This window comes from Vulpes vulpes, chromosome 8, assembly GCF_048418805.1.
Source record: "Vulpes vulpes isolate BD-2025 chromosome 8, VulVul3, whole genome shotgun sequence".
Lineage (NCBI taxonomy): Eukaryota > Metazoa > Chordata > Mammalia > Carnivora > Canidae > Vulpes > Vulpes vulpes.
In genome coordinates this window covers 36,796,002-36,814,165 of record NC_132787.1, presented here as the reverse complement: position 1 = coordinate 36,814,165, position 18,164 = coordinate 36,796,002, and the positions used below count along the sequence as shown (strand labels likewise).

General features: G+C 43.0%; 1 protein-coding gene across 5 annotated transcripts in view; it reads left to right on the top strand.

Annotated features, from left to right (window-relative positions):
* LOC112917305 (solute carrier family 2, facilitated glucose transporter member 3) overlaps window positions 1-13,598 on the top strand; it is an 86,343-nt gene extending 72,745 nt beyond the window's left edge. For 4 of the 5 annotated variants that reach the window (XM_072766075.1, XM_072766078.1, XM_072766077.1 and 1 more), the window contains 9 exons: window positions 2,114-2,206; window positions 2,993-3,153; window positions 5,424-5,664; window positions 5,961-6,123; window positions 6,414-6,601; window positions 8,941-9,045; window positions 9,411-9,512; window positions 9,964-10,167; window positions 11,161-13,598. In XM_072766075.1, coding sequence (XP_072622176.1) covers window positions 2,114-2,206; window positions 2,993-3,153; window positions 5,424-5,664; window positions 5,961-6,123; window positions 6,414-6,601; window positions 8,941-9,045; window positions 9,411-9,512; window positions 9,964-10,167; window positions 11,161-11,376 — 1,473 coding nt within the window. In that variant the 3' untranslated portion in view covers window positions 11,377-13,598. Of the gene's footprint in view, window positions 1-17; window positions 413-2,113; window positions 2,207-2,992; window positions 3,154-5,423; window positions 5,665-5,960; window positions 6,124-6,413; window positions 6,602-8,940; window positions 9,046-9,410; window positions 9,513-9,963; window positions 10,168-11,160 lie in introns of those variants that run through there. The other variant, XM_025995267.2, reaches the window with a different exon arrangement.
* The last annotated feature ends 4,566 nt before the right edge of the window (window positions 13,599-18,164 follow it).

The following is an 18,164-nucleotide window of genomic DNA, read 5'->3' as shown; positions in this document are numbered from 1 at the left end:
ACCAGTTTTTAAAAAAAAAAAAAAAGAAGTGGGGAGGGTGAAGGATGTGGTTTTAAAAAGGGGGTGGGAGGAGGGAGGGAGTTGTTGCCTAGGGTGGGGGCAGAGTTTGAAGTCACCAAATTCCGAGAGGTCACGGGATCACTTGAGCCGGGTGTGGGGCGGGGCCGGGGGGGCTTGTCTTCCTTGCAGGCGCCACCCTTTGCAGAGATTATAAATTAGTGCCTGGCGAGCTCTAACGGTGAGAGCGAGGAGGAGATGTGCTGCGGAGCTGGGGACCAGTAGAAAAACTTGCTGCCGAGAAGGACATTTTGGAGGTTTTGTTGACTGGAAGGCGGTGTCTCTGGGATCCCAACTCCCAGATCTTTATTGAAGATTGGAATAGAAGTAAATTAGGGCCATGGGGACACAGAAGGTAAGAAGGACTGATAGAATTATCAGTTATTTTTTTGCTTGTTGGGGGTACACTCAAAAGGCAGGCCTTTATGGAGGTGCTGTGCTCCGTTTTAATCTAAGTCATCTAGCCATCTTCAGGCCTGTTCGTTTCTTCTCCAGCCTGGGATGCCATGGTTCTGCCAGTTATTTTTGGATGTCCAAACCTATTCAGGATTTATCCCAGTCCCATTCACCTTCCTGTCACAGGGAAAGCCACCTGGAGAAGCTATGTGCTTTTCTCAGGGTTGTTGTTGTTTTTAACATAATCACATGGTACTGAGGATGCGGGGATGAGATGCCTGAGTCTGCAGGCTGCTTGGCTGTGTTGATTCCAAGTATGGGTCTCTTGAGCCGGCAGGAAGATTCCTCTGGAAGCATTAAACCTTGAGAGGACCTGGGATTCGTTTGAGGGCATGGGTCAGTGTCCGGCCATCTGCTCTGTAACCTAGAGAGTCCTTGGATATTAAGGAGAGAGAATTCCAGTTATCTTTATTGTGGTTGTGATGTGAGTGCACGATACATTAATGTGTTACTGTGTGTTATGGAAACAGTATTTTTACAGGGAGAAAATCGTTGTCACGAAGGTGAACATCTCTTACTTCATTTGAAAATGAAGGAAGAAAAAAAAAAAAAGAAAAAAGAAAATGAAGGAAGATAAGGGATGAAAAAACAGGGTGGAAAATGAAAAGGCAAAAAAAAAAAAAAAAAAAAAGAAAATGAAAAGGCCCTCAAGGATAGTAAATGATGATGAGGCCAGGCTGAAAAGAAGAAGAGGTCCTTACTGATGAGAAGTAGATTACACAGCTGTGTGCGGGCGAGGGCGCTTTGGTGCTTATACCTGGTGGCCTGGGGTGCAGGGTCAGCTTCGGAGAACCAAAACTCCTGGCCACTCTGTCTAACCTAAAAGGAGGAGGGAGTTAAAGGTAAGGAAGGGTTGGGCAGGCGCCGCAGAAGATGTCCTCAGCCATAAAAATTGAGCTTATCTTGAACTGAAAATCTAACACTCACTTAAATTACTCCCAGCAAGGTGAGAGATGACTCCCTCCTCCCCCCCCCCACGACTCCTGTCTGTTAGGTTGGGAGTGAACTTGTGTTCTCCCTTTGTGGGGTGGGGGTAGTGGTACAAAATGAAGTAAACAGGAAGAATTTCAAATGTGACCAGGATACCGTGGGTAGATTTTATAGATTACGTTATCCTGAGCAGTAAGAACAGCCGAATGGTGAAGACACCACCACCACTCTGGTCTTCAGTAGGATCCTGGGGTACAGGATAAGACAACACTGGATCTAGCTGTTTCCAAAATAGTCCATTTTTAGGAATCCCAGGGCTCTCTTTTCCTGCAGTTCTATGCTTGCTTTTACCTGGGGCAGTTTTTTTTTTTTTTTTCTTTTTAATAGTTTCAAACAGATTAACCCAGTTGTTCTTAACTTTCTAGCCAAATTTTCTTGGCACTTTTCCCAAGTGTACGTGGTTGTCTGTATATCTCTGGATAAGTTCTTGAGGATAACCGGTTCTTTTGTGTTCCATTTATTACCTAAATTTCATTAAGTTTTTGTTCTTTACATAGCATTCTTGGGCTAAGTGCTCCTAGTATATCTCCTTAATCGAGAAGAAACCATCATCAGTCAAGAGCTTTAAGGAAAGTTTCTTCCCTTCTCCCTCTTCTGCCCCCCACCCCAGGTCACGGTGTCTCTGATCTTTGCCATCTCCATTGCTACAATAGGCTCTTTCCAGTTTGGCTATAATACCGGAGTCATCAATGCTCCTGAAACGGTGAGTGCCAGGCAACTAGAGTTAGAATTTGGAATTGGGAAATTATTCCTTTAAGGTGGGGTTCAGGGATCCCTGGGTGGCGCAGCGGTTTGGCGCCTGCCTTTGGCCCGGGGCGCGATCCTGGAGACCCAGGATCGAATCCCACGTCGGGCTCCCGGTGCATGGAGCCTGCTTCTCCCTCTGCCTGTGTCTCTGCCTCTCTCTCTCTGTGACTATCATAAATAAATAAAAAAAAATAAATAAAAAATAAAAAAAATAAAAAAAATAAGGTGGGGTTCAAAAAATAAATAAAGTGGGGTTCAACAATGAAGAATTTCAGTAAAACTTGGTATCTAGCTTGGTGAAGGCTGGAGAGACAGAATAATATTGGTGGGGAAGGCTAACTGAATCATTAATCAAAGCAAAAAGCTCAGTTGCTCTCTATACCCTTGACTGGACTGTACCCATTCTTCCTCTCACCTTATCATGGCACACTTCTTTTGTTATCCCTCAGGGGGTTAGTTACAACGGGGGTGGGAGGGTCTTAGGGGAGGACTAGGGGTAGTCTACTGAACATCTGTGCTACTACCTATCTGGATTTTCAGGACAAATCAAAATTGTTCTTTTCAGAGCTACCATTAACCTCCAGTATGTTCTCTATCTCTTCCATCTGCATCCATTTACTTGATTCTCTGCTGTTAATCCGTAATGCTGTTTTCTTAGAGAAAGATCCCCCCCCCCAATATTTGCCCCTTCTCTCATTCAACTGTAACAGTCTGTCTGCCCACCAATCATTTTAATTTGCAGATAATAAAGGACTTTCTCAATTACACCTTGGAAGAGAAATCGGAAAACCTTCCCACTGAAGTGTTACTCACTTCCCTCTGGTCCTTGTCTGTGGCCATCTTCTCTGTTGGTGGTATGATTGGCTCCTTCTCTGTTGGACTCTTTGTCAACCGCTTTGGCAGGTATTGACCAGAAACTGGGTAAGGAAGGGGGCTATACTGGTTGCATTGGGAACAGGTATTGAGAATTAGGATGGGGAGGCCATGATGCATTTGAATGAAAACATCCCCAATTCGAATTGAGGTAAACTAAGCCAACTGGCACTGAATAGGACTGCTTGAAGCTATGCTGTCCATTAAAGAGAGTCGCCTTTGCAGTCCAGCTGAAGCTAATTCAGTAGTCTCTAATAAAGTGTACTATGGAATTTCCCAGAAACGTACTTGATTTACAAGGTCAGGAGTTGTTTACTTTTCTTTAAAATTTTGGGATTTCATGCAAGTGTTTTCATTATTTTATAAAGCAGGATTGGGAGGAAACATTTTATAATCCTTGGCCTGTGGTAAATGTGGATAATGGCCAAATTACTAACATTTTTTCCCCATTACTAACATTGAATCTTCTCATTCCACACTGACTTAATAAAACATCGTAGAATATTTTCAGTTATAACTGGTGAAGAAATCATTTCAGTTGCTAATTAGATGTTCTGGAAACACAAGTAGAATTTAACTTTAAAAAAAAAAAATTAAAGCGGGCACCCCATGTGGCTCAGTGGTTTGGCGCCACCTTCAGCCCAGGGTGTGGTCCTGGAGACCAGGGATCGAGTCCCACGTCGGGCTCCCTGCATGGAGCCTGCCTCTCCCTCTGCCTGTGTTTCTGCTTCTATCTCTGTGTTTCTCATGAATAAATAAATAAAATTTTTAAAATAAATTAAAAATAAATAAAAATTAAAAATTAAAGCAACCCATTTTATTTGATAATGTTTGATGTTTGTTGTGTTTGCATTTTTTTGTGTGTGTGTTTGCATTTTTAAGGCCACAATGTGGCTACTCAAGTCACTGAAATTTTATTTTATTTTTTAATTTTGTTTATTCATGAGAGACACAGAGAGGCAGAAACACAGGCAGAGGGAGAAGCAGGCTCCATGCAGGGAGCCCAATGTGAGTGAAACTCCTCCTCCCCAGACTGGGATCACACCCTGAGCCAAAGGCAGATGCTCAACCAAGTCCCAAGTCATTGAAATTTTAATGTGCCTTTCCCATAACTCCCCGTGACTTTCTTCCTATTGTTATTTTATTAGCAAAAGAACCTAATAGAGGAAGTGGGGTCTCCCAGGAAAGGAATGCAGAGAAAGGTAAAAACAGAATGAGGGATGAAATTTTACCCTTTAACAGTAGGCTCTCTTTGGCTGCATATTTAGGATCTCCCTGGGAGCTTTTAAAAGTACCAGGGTTTTAGAACTCCCTGGATAATTCCAGCAGACCACCCAAGGGGAGAGTTGCTAAAGCTCTAGTTTTTCCCAACATCTGCAGTAAATTTTCAGTGTTAATCTCTGACTTCCATTTTCGGTTAGCTGTTTCGATGGCTTTGCCTCCCACATTTAACACATAGATGCAGTAATTTGTTATTTTATACTGGCTATCAATACTAATTCAAAATGGCCTCCCCACAAGCTAGCCTGGAGCCAGGAGAGCTGAGGCTGTCCACTTTCTGCCCATAAAAAAAAAAACTTTAGTCTGAAATCAGTCATCATTAGTATGTTGGGGGCATCCAAGCAACTATATTATAATAAAATGCAGTAAGAAGCATAAAAAGAGGGCAGCCTGGGTGGCTCAGCGGTTTAGCGCCGCCTTTAGCCCAGGGCCTGATCCTGGAGACCCGGGATCGAGTCCCACGTCAGGCTCCCTGCGTGGAGCCTGCTTTTCCCTCTGCCTGTGTCTCTGCCTCTGTGTGTGTCTCTCATGAATAAATAAAATCTTTAAAAAAAAGAAGCATAAAAGGATCAGCACTGGTCCAGAAATTTCTCTTGAATGTGTTCAGGGACCAGCTGTATCAGGATTGCCCAGTACCAATGGTTCTCAAACCTTAGCTAGAATCCAATCACCCAGATGGCTTTTGGAAACAGATTGCTGGCCTCTGTCCCAGAGTCAGACTTAATGATTTAGTAAATTGGGATGGAGTGGGTCAATTTTAATTTCTTGCAGATTGGAAGCTAATGCTGTTAGTTAGTGGACAACTTAAACAAGCTCTCTAGGTGAGTTTTATGCATACAGAGGTATAAAAACCATTGCTCTTATCCCAGCCAGAGATGTTCTGATAATAGTAAGAGGAAAAGTTAGACCACAAGAGAAGATCTGTGAACCTGGAGAAGGGTAGAGAGATAAGGAAAGGAGGAAAGAGATCAGGCCAGGCCTATTTTGCTAACTTCTCTTGTCTTCATTTAACCTTTCAGGCGCAATTCAATGCTTATGGTCAACCTCTTGGCTGTTGCTGGTGGCTGCCTTATGGGGTTCTGCAAAATAGCGCAGTCGGTTGAAATGCTGATCCTGGGCCGATTGATTATTGGCCTCTTCTGCGGCCTCTGCACAGGTTTTGTGCCCATGTACATTGGAGAGATCTCTCCCACTGCCCTACGGGGGGCCTTCGGCACTCTTAACCAGCTGGGCATCGTCATCGGGATCCTGGTAGCTCAGGTACTCTAGAACTCATGCTTTGAGTTTTAGTCATGGCTCATTAAATGAGTTAACATAGATAAGCTCAGGAATATCCGCATCTATTCAACTATATGTAAGTTTCAGATAGTTTTCTTATTGTAGCTCACAAACAGCTAAAGAAGCAGGAAGGGTAGAGAAAGAAACTTTTTTCCTGCTGTAAAAAAAATGGATGATTTGCTGAAATGTGTTTTTTCTGACTTTTTTTTTAAACCAACTTTTGGCTTATATATATATAAAGAATGAGCTATACAGTATCCTATTGATCTGGTTTCTAGATCTTCGGTCTGAAAGTCATCATGGGAACTGAAGAGCTTTGGCCCCTGCTCTTGGGCTTCACCATCATTCCAGCTGTCCTGCAAAGCGCCGCCCTTCCATTTTGCCCCGAGAGCCCTAGATTTTTGCTCATTAACAGAAAGGAAGAGGAGAATGCTAAGGAGAGTGAGTATCCTTCACACTTTGACTGTAGGAATTTTAGGGTTGTGGTTTAGGGCATTGGATCTGTTTGGTCCTCTCCTTTCCTTGCCCCTTCAGAACCCAAATGGAGACTTCCCTGATTGCTCTTGAGTCAGAAACTTTCAGCCCCTAAAGAGTGACGTGAGAAGCAGGTTAAGGCACAGATGCTAATTGATCAGCCATATCCAGAGCTCATCTCTGTGGCTTTTGCCCAGCTGTATTAGAGGGGAAATGAAGATGGAATAGCACCTAATCTTTATCTTTTGTTTGACCAGTCCTCCAACGATTGTGGGGTACCCAGGATGTGAGTCAGGACATCCAGGAGATGAAAGATGAGAGTGCTAGGATGGCACAAGAAAAGCAAGTTACTGTGCTGGAGCTCTTCAGATCGCGCAGCTACCGGCAACCCATTATCATTTCCATCATGCTCCAGCTCTCCCAGCAGCTCTCTGGAATCAATGCTGTGAGTAGCTACTCTGTGGCCAGTGGGGGTTGCCCACTGCACTTAACTCACTAGAGGGGCTGAGCACAGGCAGTTGCTCACTTTGTTCCATCTACAGAGTCAGAGTCCCCCAGTGATGCTTACCACACAGCAGCCACTCCAAAAATGTTGATTACCCAATTTTAACTTAGTTTTAGTTTTGTTTTGTTTTGTTTTGTTTTTTAAATAAGATTTATTTTAGGGGCACCTGGGTGGCTCAGTCAGTTAATGATCTGCCTTCAGCTCAGGTCATGATCTCAGGGTCCTGGGATCAAGCCCCAAATCGGGTGCCCTGCTGAGCAGGGAGCCTGCTTCTCCATCTCCCTCTGCCTGCCTTTCACCCTGCTCATGTTCTCTCTCTCTAATAAATAAAATCATAAAAAAGAAAAAGATTTATTTATTTTAGAGAGAGGGGCAGAGGGATAACGAACCTTGAGCAGACCCTGCACTAAGTGCAGAGTGCGACATGGGGCTCAATCTCACAACCCTGAGATTACCACCTGAGCCAAAACCAAGAGTAGGACACTTAACCAACTGCACCATCCAAATACCCCTGTTTTTATTTATTTACCATTTTTTAAGTTTATTTAAGTCATCTCTGCACCCACCGTGGGGCTCAAACTCACAACCCCAAGATCAAGAGTCAGCCAGGTGCCCCTGTTTTTATTTAAGATTCTATCTGCAGTATGTGTTTTCCATGTGGAAAAAATTAAGAAAATAAATAATAAACGAAAAATTCATCACCTTTAGTCTCAGAACTTCTTTTTTTTTTTTTTTTTTAATTTTTATTTATTTATGATAGTCACAGAGAGAGAGAGAGAGGCAGAGATACAGGCAGAGGGAGAAGCAGGCTCCATGCACCGGGAGCCTGACGTGGGATTCGATCCCGGGTCTCCAGGATCGCGCCCTGGGCCAAAGGCAGGCGCCAAACCGCTGCGCCACCCAGGGATCCCGTGCCACCCAGGGATCCCATAGTCTCAGAACTTCTATAAACATTTGTCCTTTCAAACTTTTTTCAGTATATAGGACATCACAAATGTGGGACTCAATCCCAGAACTTCAGGATTATGCCCTGAGCCGAAGGGAGACTCAACCACTGAGCCACTCAGACGTCCAGAGTCTTATTTTAGAAAATACAAATATACATAGTTTGTATCCGAGGTTATATGTATTTGAAGAGTTGTTTACTGAGAAGGTAAATCCCAGCGTAGACACATAAAAAGTCTGACAAATACAGCTATAGAGGCAAAAACACAGGATGAAATAATAAATTCCTGGCCCCAAACCTTAGGGACTGAACCTAGATGATCTAGATCCTGTTCCCTTGTTACTTTGAGGTTTGAGTCCAATATTTTGACATCTGTTTAACTATGGTAGCTATAGCAACTTTACATTTCAGCACACTGATCAGTAAATAATTAAAAATTAAAAATAATATATACTAAAGAGTAGTTTATTTAATAGTATATGTTAAAAGGATAGCTGGTATCATTTGCTAAAACACTTGGAAGGGACCTAGAGCTAGGGATTCCAGCCCAAGTTCTGTTTCTAATTACATGAGCAGGCTGAGATTATTTCTCAATTTCTTCACTGTCAAATTAACATATTGGTGTGGGCTTATCACTGTTTTAGGGGTTAGGGGAATTGTCCATTGAGGAAGTGTAATTGAGGAACTTGCTGCTGGTTGGCTTTGTTGGAAGAGCACATAACTCTTGATCTCAGGGTATGAGTTTGAGCCCCACAATGTGGGGTAGAGATTACTAAAAACAAACCCAAAACTTTAAAATGAACCAAAAAAAAGCTTAATTGAAAAAATTAATGGGACTAAAACCTTTATATCTAAGTTAATAAAATAGAGGTGTAAGGAAGAGACTTCATGAGCAGAAGGAATGAGCATAGAAGAAAAAATGGAAATGAGCAGCTAGAATTGAAAAGAACTAAAAACAAAGATACAGAAGATAATTTATTTGCAGAAAAGATACTGTAATTGAACCAAAAAAACCCGGAAAGGACTCCTTAACCTCCTGACCCTTTTATTTTTCTTTTTTTTTCTCTCTCTTTTTTTTTTAAGATTTTATTTATTTATTCATGAGAGACAGAGAGAGAGAGAAAGGCAGAGACACAGGCAGAGGGAGAAGCAGGCTCCCTGCAGGAAGCTTGATGTGGGACTTGATCCCGGCACTCCTCGGATCACACCCTGGGCCAAAGGCAGATGCCCAACTCCTGAGTCACCCTGGCATCCCAAGTTTATTTTTCTAAGGGTTCTCTTTTAACTGTTATGCACAACTGCGGTTTCAAAGTTGTCTTTTGTTTCCTATTAGGTGTTCTATTACTCAACAGGAATCTTCAAAGATGCAGGTGTTGAGGAGCCAATCTATGCCACCATTGGTGCAGGGGTGGTCAATACTATCTTCACTGTTGTCTCTGTAAGTTGGATGGTGTGATCGTTTGGGGTGGGGGGAGGGCCATTCTAACTGTGCCATGTTCAAGGATGGGTTTCAAGTCCTGCCATTTCCCTACTATCATTTAAACCTTTGTGTTGTTTCATTTTGGGGAGAAGAAGAGCTAGTGAATGATGGGTATAAGGAGTCTTCACTCTAAGCAAATATAAAAGGGATGAGAAAGAGGGAGGTATAAAAAGGATCCTGTAGGATGCTTTTAACTCGGAACTAAAAGGGGAAGTGTGATTTTAATAAGTATCCTGCTACTGGTAAGGCAGATTCAGGTAGATCAAACAGTGTTTTCATGAAAGGGAAAGCTGAGATTTTATGTTCTATTCTTCTTCCTTTAGCTGTTTCTGGTGGAAAAGGCAGGGAGGAGAACTCTACATATGATTGGCCTTGGAGGGATGGCTGTTTGTTCCATCCTTATGACCATCTCGTTGTTATTAAAGGTGAGTGCTCTTTGAGTGAAGGAAAGGGAGGGATTACAGGTGATTCTGTGACACAGGTGGGAAGATGAGGGTAGAGATCCATAAAGTCACATGCCCAGAGTCTTAAGAAAAGTGAATCATCAGAGATGGGTAATTAAACTGCCGGAATTCTTATATCTAAATGACATATAGTTTGCAAAATACCTTATGTAATTTAATTCTTCAAGTCATCTCAAGGTAATTATTCCCATTTTATGAGTGATGAAATGATTTTTGTGCCAATTGACACAGATGGAACACAAGGCTAGGATTCAAAAATCCAGGGCTTTTGACTCTTAAGTCCAATTAATTCCATTGTAACCCAGGACAGAAGGGAGCTTTTCATTGTCAAGTCTTCTCCTCTGGGAGGCTAGATCCTCTCCAGGCCGAGCTGTCTTTACTACTCACTTTCCTTTTTTCCTTCCTCGTTTAGGATAACTATAATTGGATGAGCTTTGTTTGTATCGGGGCTATCTTGGTCTTCGTAGCCTTCTTTGAAATTGGCCCAGGCCCCATCCCCTGGTTTATTGTGGCCGAACTCTTCAGCCAGGGACCCCGCCCAGCTGCAATGGCAGTGGCTGGTTGTTCCAACTGGACCTCCAATTTTCTGGTTGGGCTGCTCTTTCCTTCTGCTGCAGTAAGTAAATTAAAACAAAATTAACCAAGACCATTTTGAAACCAGCTCACCTAAGCCAACAGGTTTAAAATCTGGTTACTGACACCACAGGTCTAGGTGTCAAGTGTTTCGTGTTTGGTGTTTTCTTTAAGATTTTATTTATTTTAGAGAGAGCATGAGATCAAACGTGGAGGTGGGGGTAGGGGGTGAGCAGAGAAAGAGGGAGAGAGAATTTCAAGCAGACACTGCACTGAACACAGCCTGTCATGGGGCTCCATTTCACGACCCTGAGATCAGGACCTGAGCTGAAACCAAGAGTCAGATAGATGCTCAACTGACTAAGCCACGCAGGCATCCCAGATATCAAATGTTTTAAACCAGATTTTCTTTCTTGTTCTCAATGACCTATAGAAAAAGGAATGGTTGTAAAAAAAGATTGAAGCAGGAAGGCAAAACTGGGAACTTTTATTTTTTTAAAGGAAACTCTACCTATAACACGGGGCTCAAACTCAAGAGCTAGAAATCAAGAGTTGCATGTTCTGCTGACAGAGGGAGCCAAGTACCCCAAAACTGGAAACATTTATTTATTTAATTTTTTAGAGGATTTTATTTATTTATTCATGAAAGACACAGAGAGAGAGAGACAGAGACATAGGCAGAGGGAGAAGCAGGCTCCATGCAGGGAGCCCAATGTGGGACTCGATCCCCCAACTCTAGGATCACGCCCTGGGACGAAGGTGGGCACTAAACCACTGAGCAGCCCAGGCGTCCCAAAACTGGGAACTTTTGAAAGACCACTAGTCTGAGGTGATTACAAAGGCATAGTTCTGCCTAGATACAATGATCATGATAAGTCTCAAAGGATTCCAAACCAGCACTTAAAATCCACAATTTGGATTAGCTAGTCATTAACATGACTTCATGACCTTAAAGGCTCATTGAGATGGGAAGGAGAGGAGTTGGGCAATGACCAGATCTTACACTGATACTCCTTTTTCTGTATCTTTTCACTAGTTCTACTTAGGAGCCTATGTATTTATCATTTTCACTGGCTTCCTCATCATCTTCTTGGTCTTCACCTTCTTCAAAGTCCCTGAGACCCGTGGCAGGACTTTTGAGGAAATCACCCGAGCCTTCGAAGGGCAAGCGCAGGATGCCAACAGAGCGGAGAAGGGCCCCATTGTGGAGATGAACAGCATGCAGCCGGTGAAGGAGACCGCCACTGTCTAAGCCATGCCTCCTTCCTGCCTCCCTCCCAACATGGAAAAACCACCTCTCCCGGATGAGGGAGAAATCAATCAGGTTGTAACCCAGGACTGTTTCTGAATGCTGCTACTTGATTCCTTTCTCTTCCCCACACACTCCATGAGCACTCAGAAGAACCCAATGCTGGAGTTAGTTGTATCTTCAATGGCTTTTGAAACGTTTCATTTCTTGGACATTCTCTTCTGTTTAGAAGAGACCAAGTGAACCTACCTTCATTTCAGGAGGAACTGGCCACTCCAATATTGTCATATGGCAATATGACAACATTGCCAGCTCTTCCTACCTGGGGTTCTGGTAGGTCCTCACCAGGGCCAATAGGGGAATAAGAGTGAGGTGCAGCCCCCCTCCCCCGACACACACGCATACCAGACCTCCCAGGAAGTATATCTACATAAGTGTGGAGGGCAGAGAGGGATTAAATAGAAGCACCCTCCTAGCTTCCATACAGCTCTGCAGAGCAAATTAACTTGAGTTTTATTTATTTTATCTTCTGGTTTTATTGCATAAATATTTATTTTTTTAAGTGTAAAGTAATTTTACCAAATAATGCAAACATAAGGAAATTGAGGTTAAAGTTAGAGGGAGGTGCTTAAAGAGAGGTTTATAGGGTAGAAGATTTGATACGGGAGAGGTCAAGGTGCAATAAGGAGGGGAGATTCAGGGAGAAACAGAATGTGTTCTCAGACGGTGTGTGAAGTTTGCACGTTGCCTCTTAACCTTTCAGGTGGAAACTCTCAAGTTTAATTTCTCAGAAAAGTCATGTGCCTGTATTAAGCTACTGCTTACCTTTGGAATTTTTTTCTTTGTTTAAAATTACATGTAGTATTACTTGAAATCTAGGGTTATTATTAAGATGGGCATTATAGTTCACAGTGGTTGATGGGTTCTAATTTTGGTTGGAGTCCAGAGAAGGAAGAGAAGGATATTTCTAGAAATCCTTTCTCCTTGCACTGGACCAAATGACTTCCTACCCTTGTAGTGGACTCCTTTTTTTGTGGGGGTTTGTTTTCTTTGTTTTAAAAATATTCCTAACACCCGCCTAGTAGGAGAACCTTCTAAATGAGCAACCCAAATAATGGTTCTTGATAGAGGTTCAGTATTTTCTCCATTTTGTTATTTAGGAGATTTTAGTTATTGATTGTTGTTTTGTTTTAAGCCATAGCTTTAAAAGAATTCAGAGGAGAATGTTCATAACTAACTTGGAATTTGTAACCTCAGCTCTGGGAGAGGATTTTTCCTGAACGACTATTATCTAATGGAAGTATGTTGTTCCTTTAGGGTCATGGCATGCTTGTTCTTCTGTTACCATATTTCCATAGTATTACGTACAAGTGCCCTTAGGGGCCCATACATTTGGGATGGTATGAGTAAATGTGCAGTGTAGCCCACACTTGAGAGTATGAATGTATACGCACTGTCACTTTGCTCTGGGTGGAAGTTATTTATTGGTAACTTGTGTCCCCTATGCTCTATAGCCCACTTTTGAATAGAATATGTTAAAACTCATCTCTATGTATATAAATAACACTGCCTCTGCTGGGTGGAATTTGCATCTATGGTTTTCTTCCAAACTTTAGAGTTCAGTCTCCCCTAGCTACCTTTCCTTGTTGGAGAGTTGGGAGAGAACTCCTTAAATCTTGACATTCTTTTAAGGGGATAAGAAACAAACTGAAGACTTCTAACTATGGAGCATTTTAAGAGTCAGATGAGTTGGAAGGATGGATGCTTGCCCCAGGTCATGGACACCTCCACAAATCATCTAGTTTCCCAGTATTTTTATAAATGGAGATTGGGCCTCATGACACTTTACTCGGTCTTCCTTCTTACATAGGTTTTTTGATTACCCTTTCTCTCCTTGGTGCTTATATACTTAAGACCCTTTAGCCAAACCCTTGCCAATGACAGTATTTCAGTCACGAGTTCTCACTGTTTCCTCTGATCATTGAGCCTTTGGAAAAAAAATCTCACAGAGCTTATATGTAATGGGGCTTGGTTAAACAGATGACTTCCTGTAACTGCACCTCTACTTCTGGCTTCTCAAAAACAGTGGGTTGGCAGTAATGCAGCGTGGAAGTTTTCCCATTTCTCAGTGACCAGATTGTGAATATTTCCAAATGGATTTTCTATTATTAATGTTACTGTGGTTCTTTGTTTTGAAATAAAAATTCTGAATGTACATGTGACAATCATGGGCTTGGCTTTTTGGGTTTATTTTGGTTTGGTTTTTTTTTTTTTTTAAGATTATTTATTTATTCATAGAGACACAGAGAGAGAGAGAGAGGCAGAGACACAGGCAGAGGGAGAAGCAGGCACCATGCAGAGAGCCTGACTTGGGACTCGATCCAGGGTCTCCAGGATCACACCCTAGGCTGCAGGCGGTGCTAAACCGCTGCGCCACCAGGGCTGCCCATGTTTTGGGTTTTTGTTTTTTTGATCCTTCCTATAACAAGAAAATCCACTTTAAATCCTGGTTTGGGGATCCCTGGGTGGCGCAGCGGTTTGGCGCTTGTCTTTGACCCAGGGCGCGATCCTGGAGACCCGGGATCGAATCCCACATCGGGCTCCCGGTGCATGGAGCCTGCTTCTCCCTCTGCCTATGTCTCTGCCTCTCTCTCTCTCTCTCTGTGACTATCATAAATAAATAAAAATAAATAAATAAATAAATAAATAAATAAATAAATAAATCCTGGTTTGGCCACCCAATACCTGTTACCTTAAGTAAGTTTCTTTTTAGAATCTAATACAAATGAAAACGGTACTTGTTTATGACACAGATGAAATGAACAGCCTTACTGCATTGCTTTGCACTTAATAAATTGTTTTGTTTCCCCAGTTAGAATACTTTTCTCTCTTCTGCTCTTTTTTACTTCTTTTCCCTACTAGTCTTTGCTCTCTGAAATTCATCCTATTCTGATGTCAGGATATCCATATTACATGTATTCATCCATTTAAGATTATTTTTTAGTAATCTCCGCACCTAATGTGGGGCTTGAACCTACAACCCCAAGATCAAGAGTTGCACACTGAGCTGGACAGGTGCCCCCCACCATGTTACATTTATATACCTACTTAAGATCCTTCAGTAGCAAAAAAAAAAAAAACTTAAGCCCCCATCACACCACCTCCCAAAGGCAAGGTCCCTGCTATCTTTTTAGTTTATCATTCCTTAGTTCCCACTTATACAAGAAAACACCCATTTCACTTCATCCATTAATGCCTTTAACACACCCACTTCACTCATTAACACCTTCACCCCTTCATTTATGTATTTCTGACATTCTCTACATTTCCTTTCACTTAAGCTATTTGAATGGCTTTTTATTTCTGTGTAGCTCAGGCATGAGCTCCATAAAGACTGCCTTATTGGCAAACAGTCCCTCACGCTTCTCTTTAGTGAATGAGAATGAAACCCTGAATGTCCTAAAAGAACTTGGGGACTGCACCATAACCCCCATAATTGTGGGGATCTTAACTCCCTTTTTCCATCTTTTATTTATTGATTGGAGAAAGAGTGGGAGAGGGAGAACCAGACTCCCCAGTGAGCAGGGAGGTGGAGACACAGGTATGGATCCCAGGACCCAGAGATCACGACCTGAGCAGAAGGAGGAGGATTAACTGAGCCACCCAGGTGCCCCTCCCTTTTTCCATCTTTTAATTCATTCTCCAGGTGCACCTGGGTGGCTCAGTGGTTGAGTGTCTGCCTTCGGCTCAGGTTGTGATCCCAGGGTCTTGGGATTGAGTCCCACATAAAGGCTCCCTGCAGGGAACCTGCTTCTCCCTTTGCTTATGTCTCTGCTATTCTCTGTCTCATAAGTAAATAAAGTATTTAAAAATAATACTGCATTCTTGAATAACCAGAGTAATCAAAATAGATCCTGTCACTGCCCTTAAAGCCTTCCCATTACATCTTGTCACACTTAAAATATCATCCAAACTCCTTTACTCTGCCCTGTAGATTCTGTGACCGTACATCCCAGCTCACTCCTGTTACCCTAGTGTAACTTAGGGTATACTGCTTCTCATTCATTATCAAAATCACTTTATTTTTTTTTAATGTTTTATTTTATTTATTTATTTATTTATTTTATTTTTTTAATTTGTGATAGTCACACAGAGAAAGAAAGAGACAGGTAGAGACACAGGCAGAGGGAGAAGCAGGCTCCATGCACCGGGAGCCCGACGTGGGATTCGATCCCGGGTCTCCAGGATCGCGCCCTGGGCCAAAAGCAGGCGCCAAACCGCTGCGCCACCCAGGGATCCCTCAAAATCACTTTAAACATATCTTACGGTTACTCTACCTAAAAGGTTTGCTTCCCCAACTTCATCTCTTACTATTCTGCTCACGGAAGTCTAGCCCCACTGGCCATTATAGTTCTCAACTCAAGTTCATTATCAATAGCTTTGTTACATTTGTCCCATTGTGCTTAGAACATTTTGCCTAAAAGAAAAAAAAAAAGAACATTTTGCCTCAAAATTTTGTATGGCTCAGTCTATTTTGTAAGTTAGGTCTTAATTAAAAACCACTGAAATATAAACTCAAAAGCAAATATCTTGTCTGTCTCACTGCTACTTTGAACACAGCGGAACATGGCTGGCTCCTATCAGAAGATAAAAACCACACAATGATTTAAACAGTGTAATATAGGGGATCCCAGGGTGGCGCAGCAGTTTAGCCCCTGCCTTTGGCTCAGGGCGTGATCCTGGGCTTGTGGGATCAAGTCCCACATCAGGCTCCCTGCATGGAGCCTGCTTCTCTCTCTGCCTCTCTGTGTCTCTCATGAATACATAAATAAATATTTTTTTAAAAATATTGTCAAACTGGGGCACCAGGCTGGCTTAGAAGAGCTTGTGACTCTCAATCTCAGTGTTGAATTTGAACCCCACATTAGATGTAGAGAATACTTGATTTTTTTTTTTTTTTTTAAGTAAAAAATAATAGGAGGGGTACCTGGCTGGCTCAGTTGGAGCATGCAACTTTTTTTTTTTTTTTTTTAGAGCATGCAACTCTTAATCTAATCTTGGAGCTGTGAGTTCAAGCCCTACATTGGACGAAGAGCGTACTTTATTTTATTTTTTAAGAGACCTAGGCAGAGGGAAAAGCAGGCTCCCTGTGGGGAGCCCAATGCAGAACTCCATCCCAGGGCCCCGGGATCATGACCTGAACCAAAGGCAGACACTCAACCACTGAGCCACCAGGTGCCCTGAGGAGTGTACTTCAAATATATATATATAAATATTTTTATATAGTTATATAGTTATATATATTTATATATTTACTTATTTATTTATAATTAAAAAGAAAAAATAATAGCAGAACTCGATATGGTATCCTAGAGCTAAGGGAGAGTACCCAAGGAGAGACACACTTGGGAGAGAAGCCACCTCCCCAAGGCTGAGGTTCAGATGCTTAACCTAAAACTGAGCCACCCAGGCATCCCCTGAGGCTGTGGTGTGGGAAGCAAGGTCACTCCAGGTGAGCCACAGCTGGTGGCCAGATATGTGAGTGTACAGAAGAAGTCAGGGCACCAATATTGTGGGGTGGGGGGCCGTACTTGAGACCTTTTGAGAAGTGATTGCCAGACATGGGCTGGGGCTGTGAGGAGACTATGGGAACTTGCATTCTGGGTGCATGGCTGAAGCTGGGTGCCACCAAATGTTCTGTTATCTATGGTGTAGCCACTGGAAATAGCAGGAAAAGACCCTTCTTTTTACAGTATCTTTCTAGCACCATCTACTGAGAAAACTTCATTGGGCTTAACACTCTCAAGAAGAAATGATTTAGGGGCACCTTAGTGGCTTAGTCAGTTAAGCATCTGCCTTTTCTGGGGTCATGATCCCAGAGTCTTGGGATTGAGCCCTTGGCTCCCTGCTCAGCAGGGAACCTGCTTCTCCCTCTCCCCCTGCTTGTGCACTCCTGTCTCTGTCAAAAAAAATCTTTTTTTTTAGGGCACCTGGGTGGCTCAGTGTTTGAGCATCTGCCTTTGGCTCAGGTCGTGATCCCCAGAGTCCTGGGATCAAGTCCCACCTCAGGCTCCCCACAGGGAGCCTGCTTCTCTTTCAGCCTATGTTTCTGCCTCTCTTTCTCTGTCTCTCACGAATGTGTCTCTCTCTGTGTCTGTCATGACACACATTCATGGGTCAAAGGTAGACGCTCAAACGCTGAGCCACCCAGGGGTGCCCCCCAAAATCTTTTTTTTTTTTTTTTAAGTAATGATTTAAAGGAATTCCAGCCATTACCAAAACAGTGAAGGACGAATTGGGAGCTGAGAGGCAAATAAATCAGTCCTGGCACGTTAGATGGCTGGCTGGCTGAAATGAACCGCGGTTTGAGACTGTACTCTTTCCACATCTCCCAAACCCACCGTGCTTTTGATAAAATTCAGGTTGAACATACACTTTTTTTTTTTTTTTTTTTTGAGCCTAAGATGTTGCACCACCTCGGTTCAAGGTTCCAACTAGAGGGCTGCAGCGGAAGTTGGGGGGTGGCCCCCGCCCAGCATTGGGCAAGGGAGGAAGGGGAGAGGAAGGGGTGCCCCCGAGCCTGGATGCTGGCCGCAGGTGAGCCCCACCCTCAAGCTCTGGCTCTGCGTCCTGGAGCTTCCCTACGCCGTCCCATCACCACGGAGAACTCCTTGGACGTCGATCCCCAAAGTAACCGCAACGAATCACGCAGCGTCAACTCTGTGTCTTTGATCACGGCCCTGGGTGCGGGCCAGGGCAACCGCGGCCTCGCCAGGAGCCCTCCTTCCTTT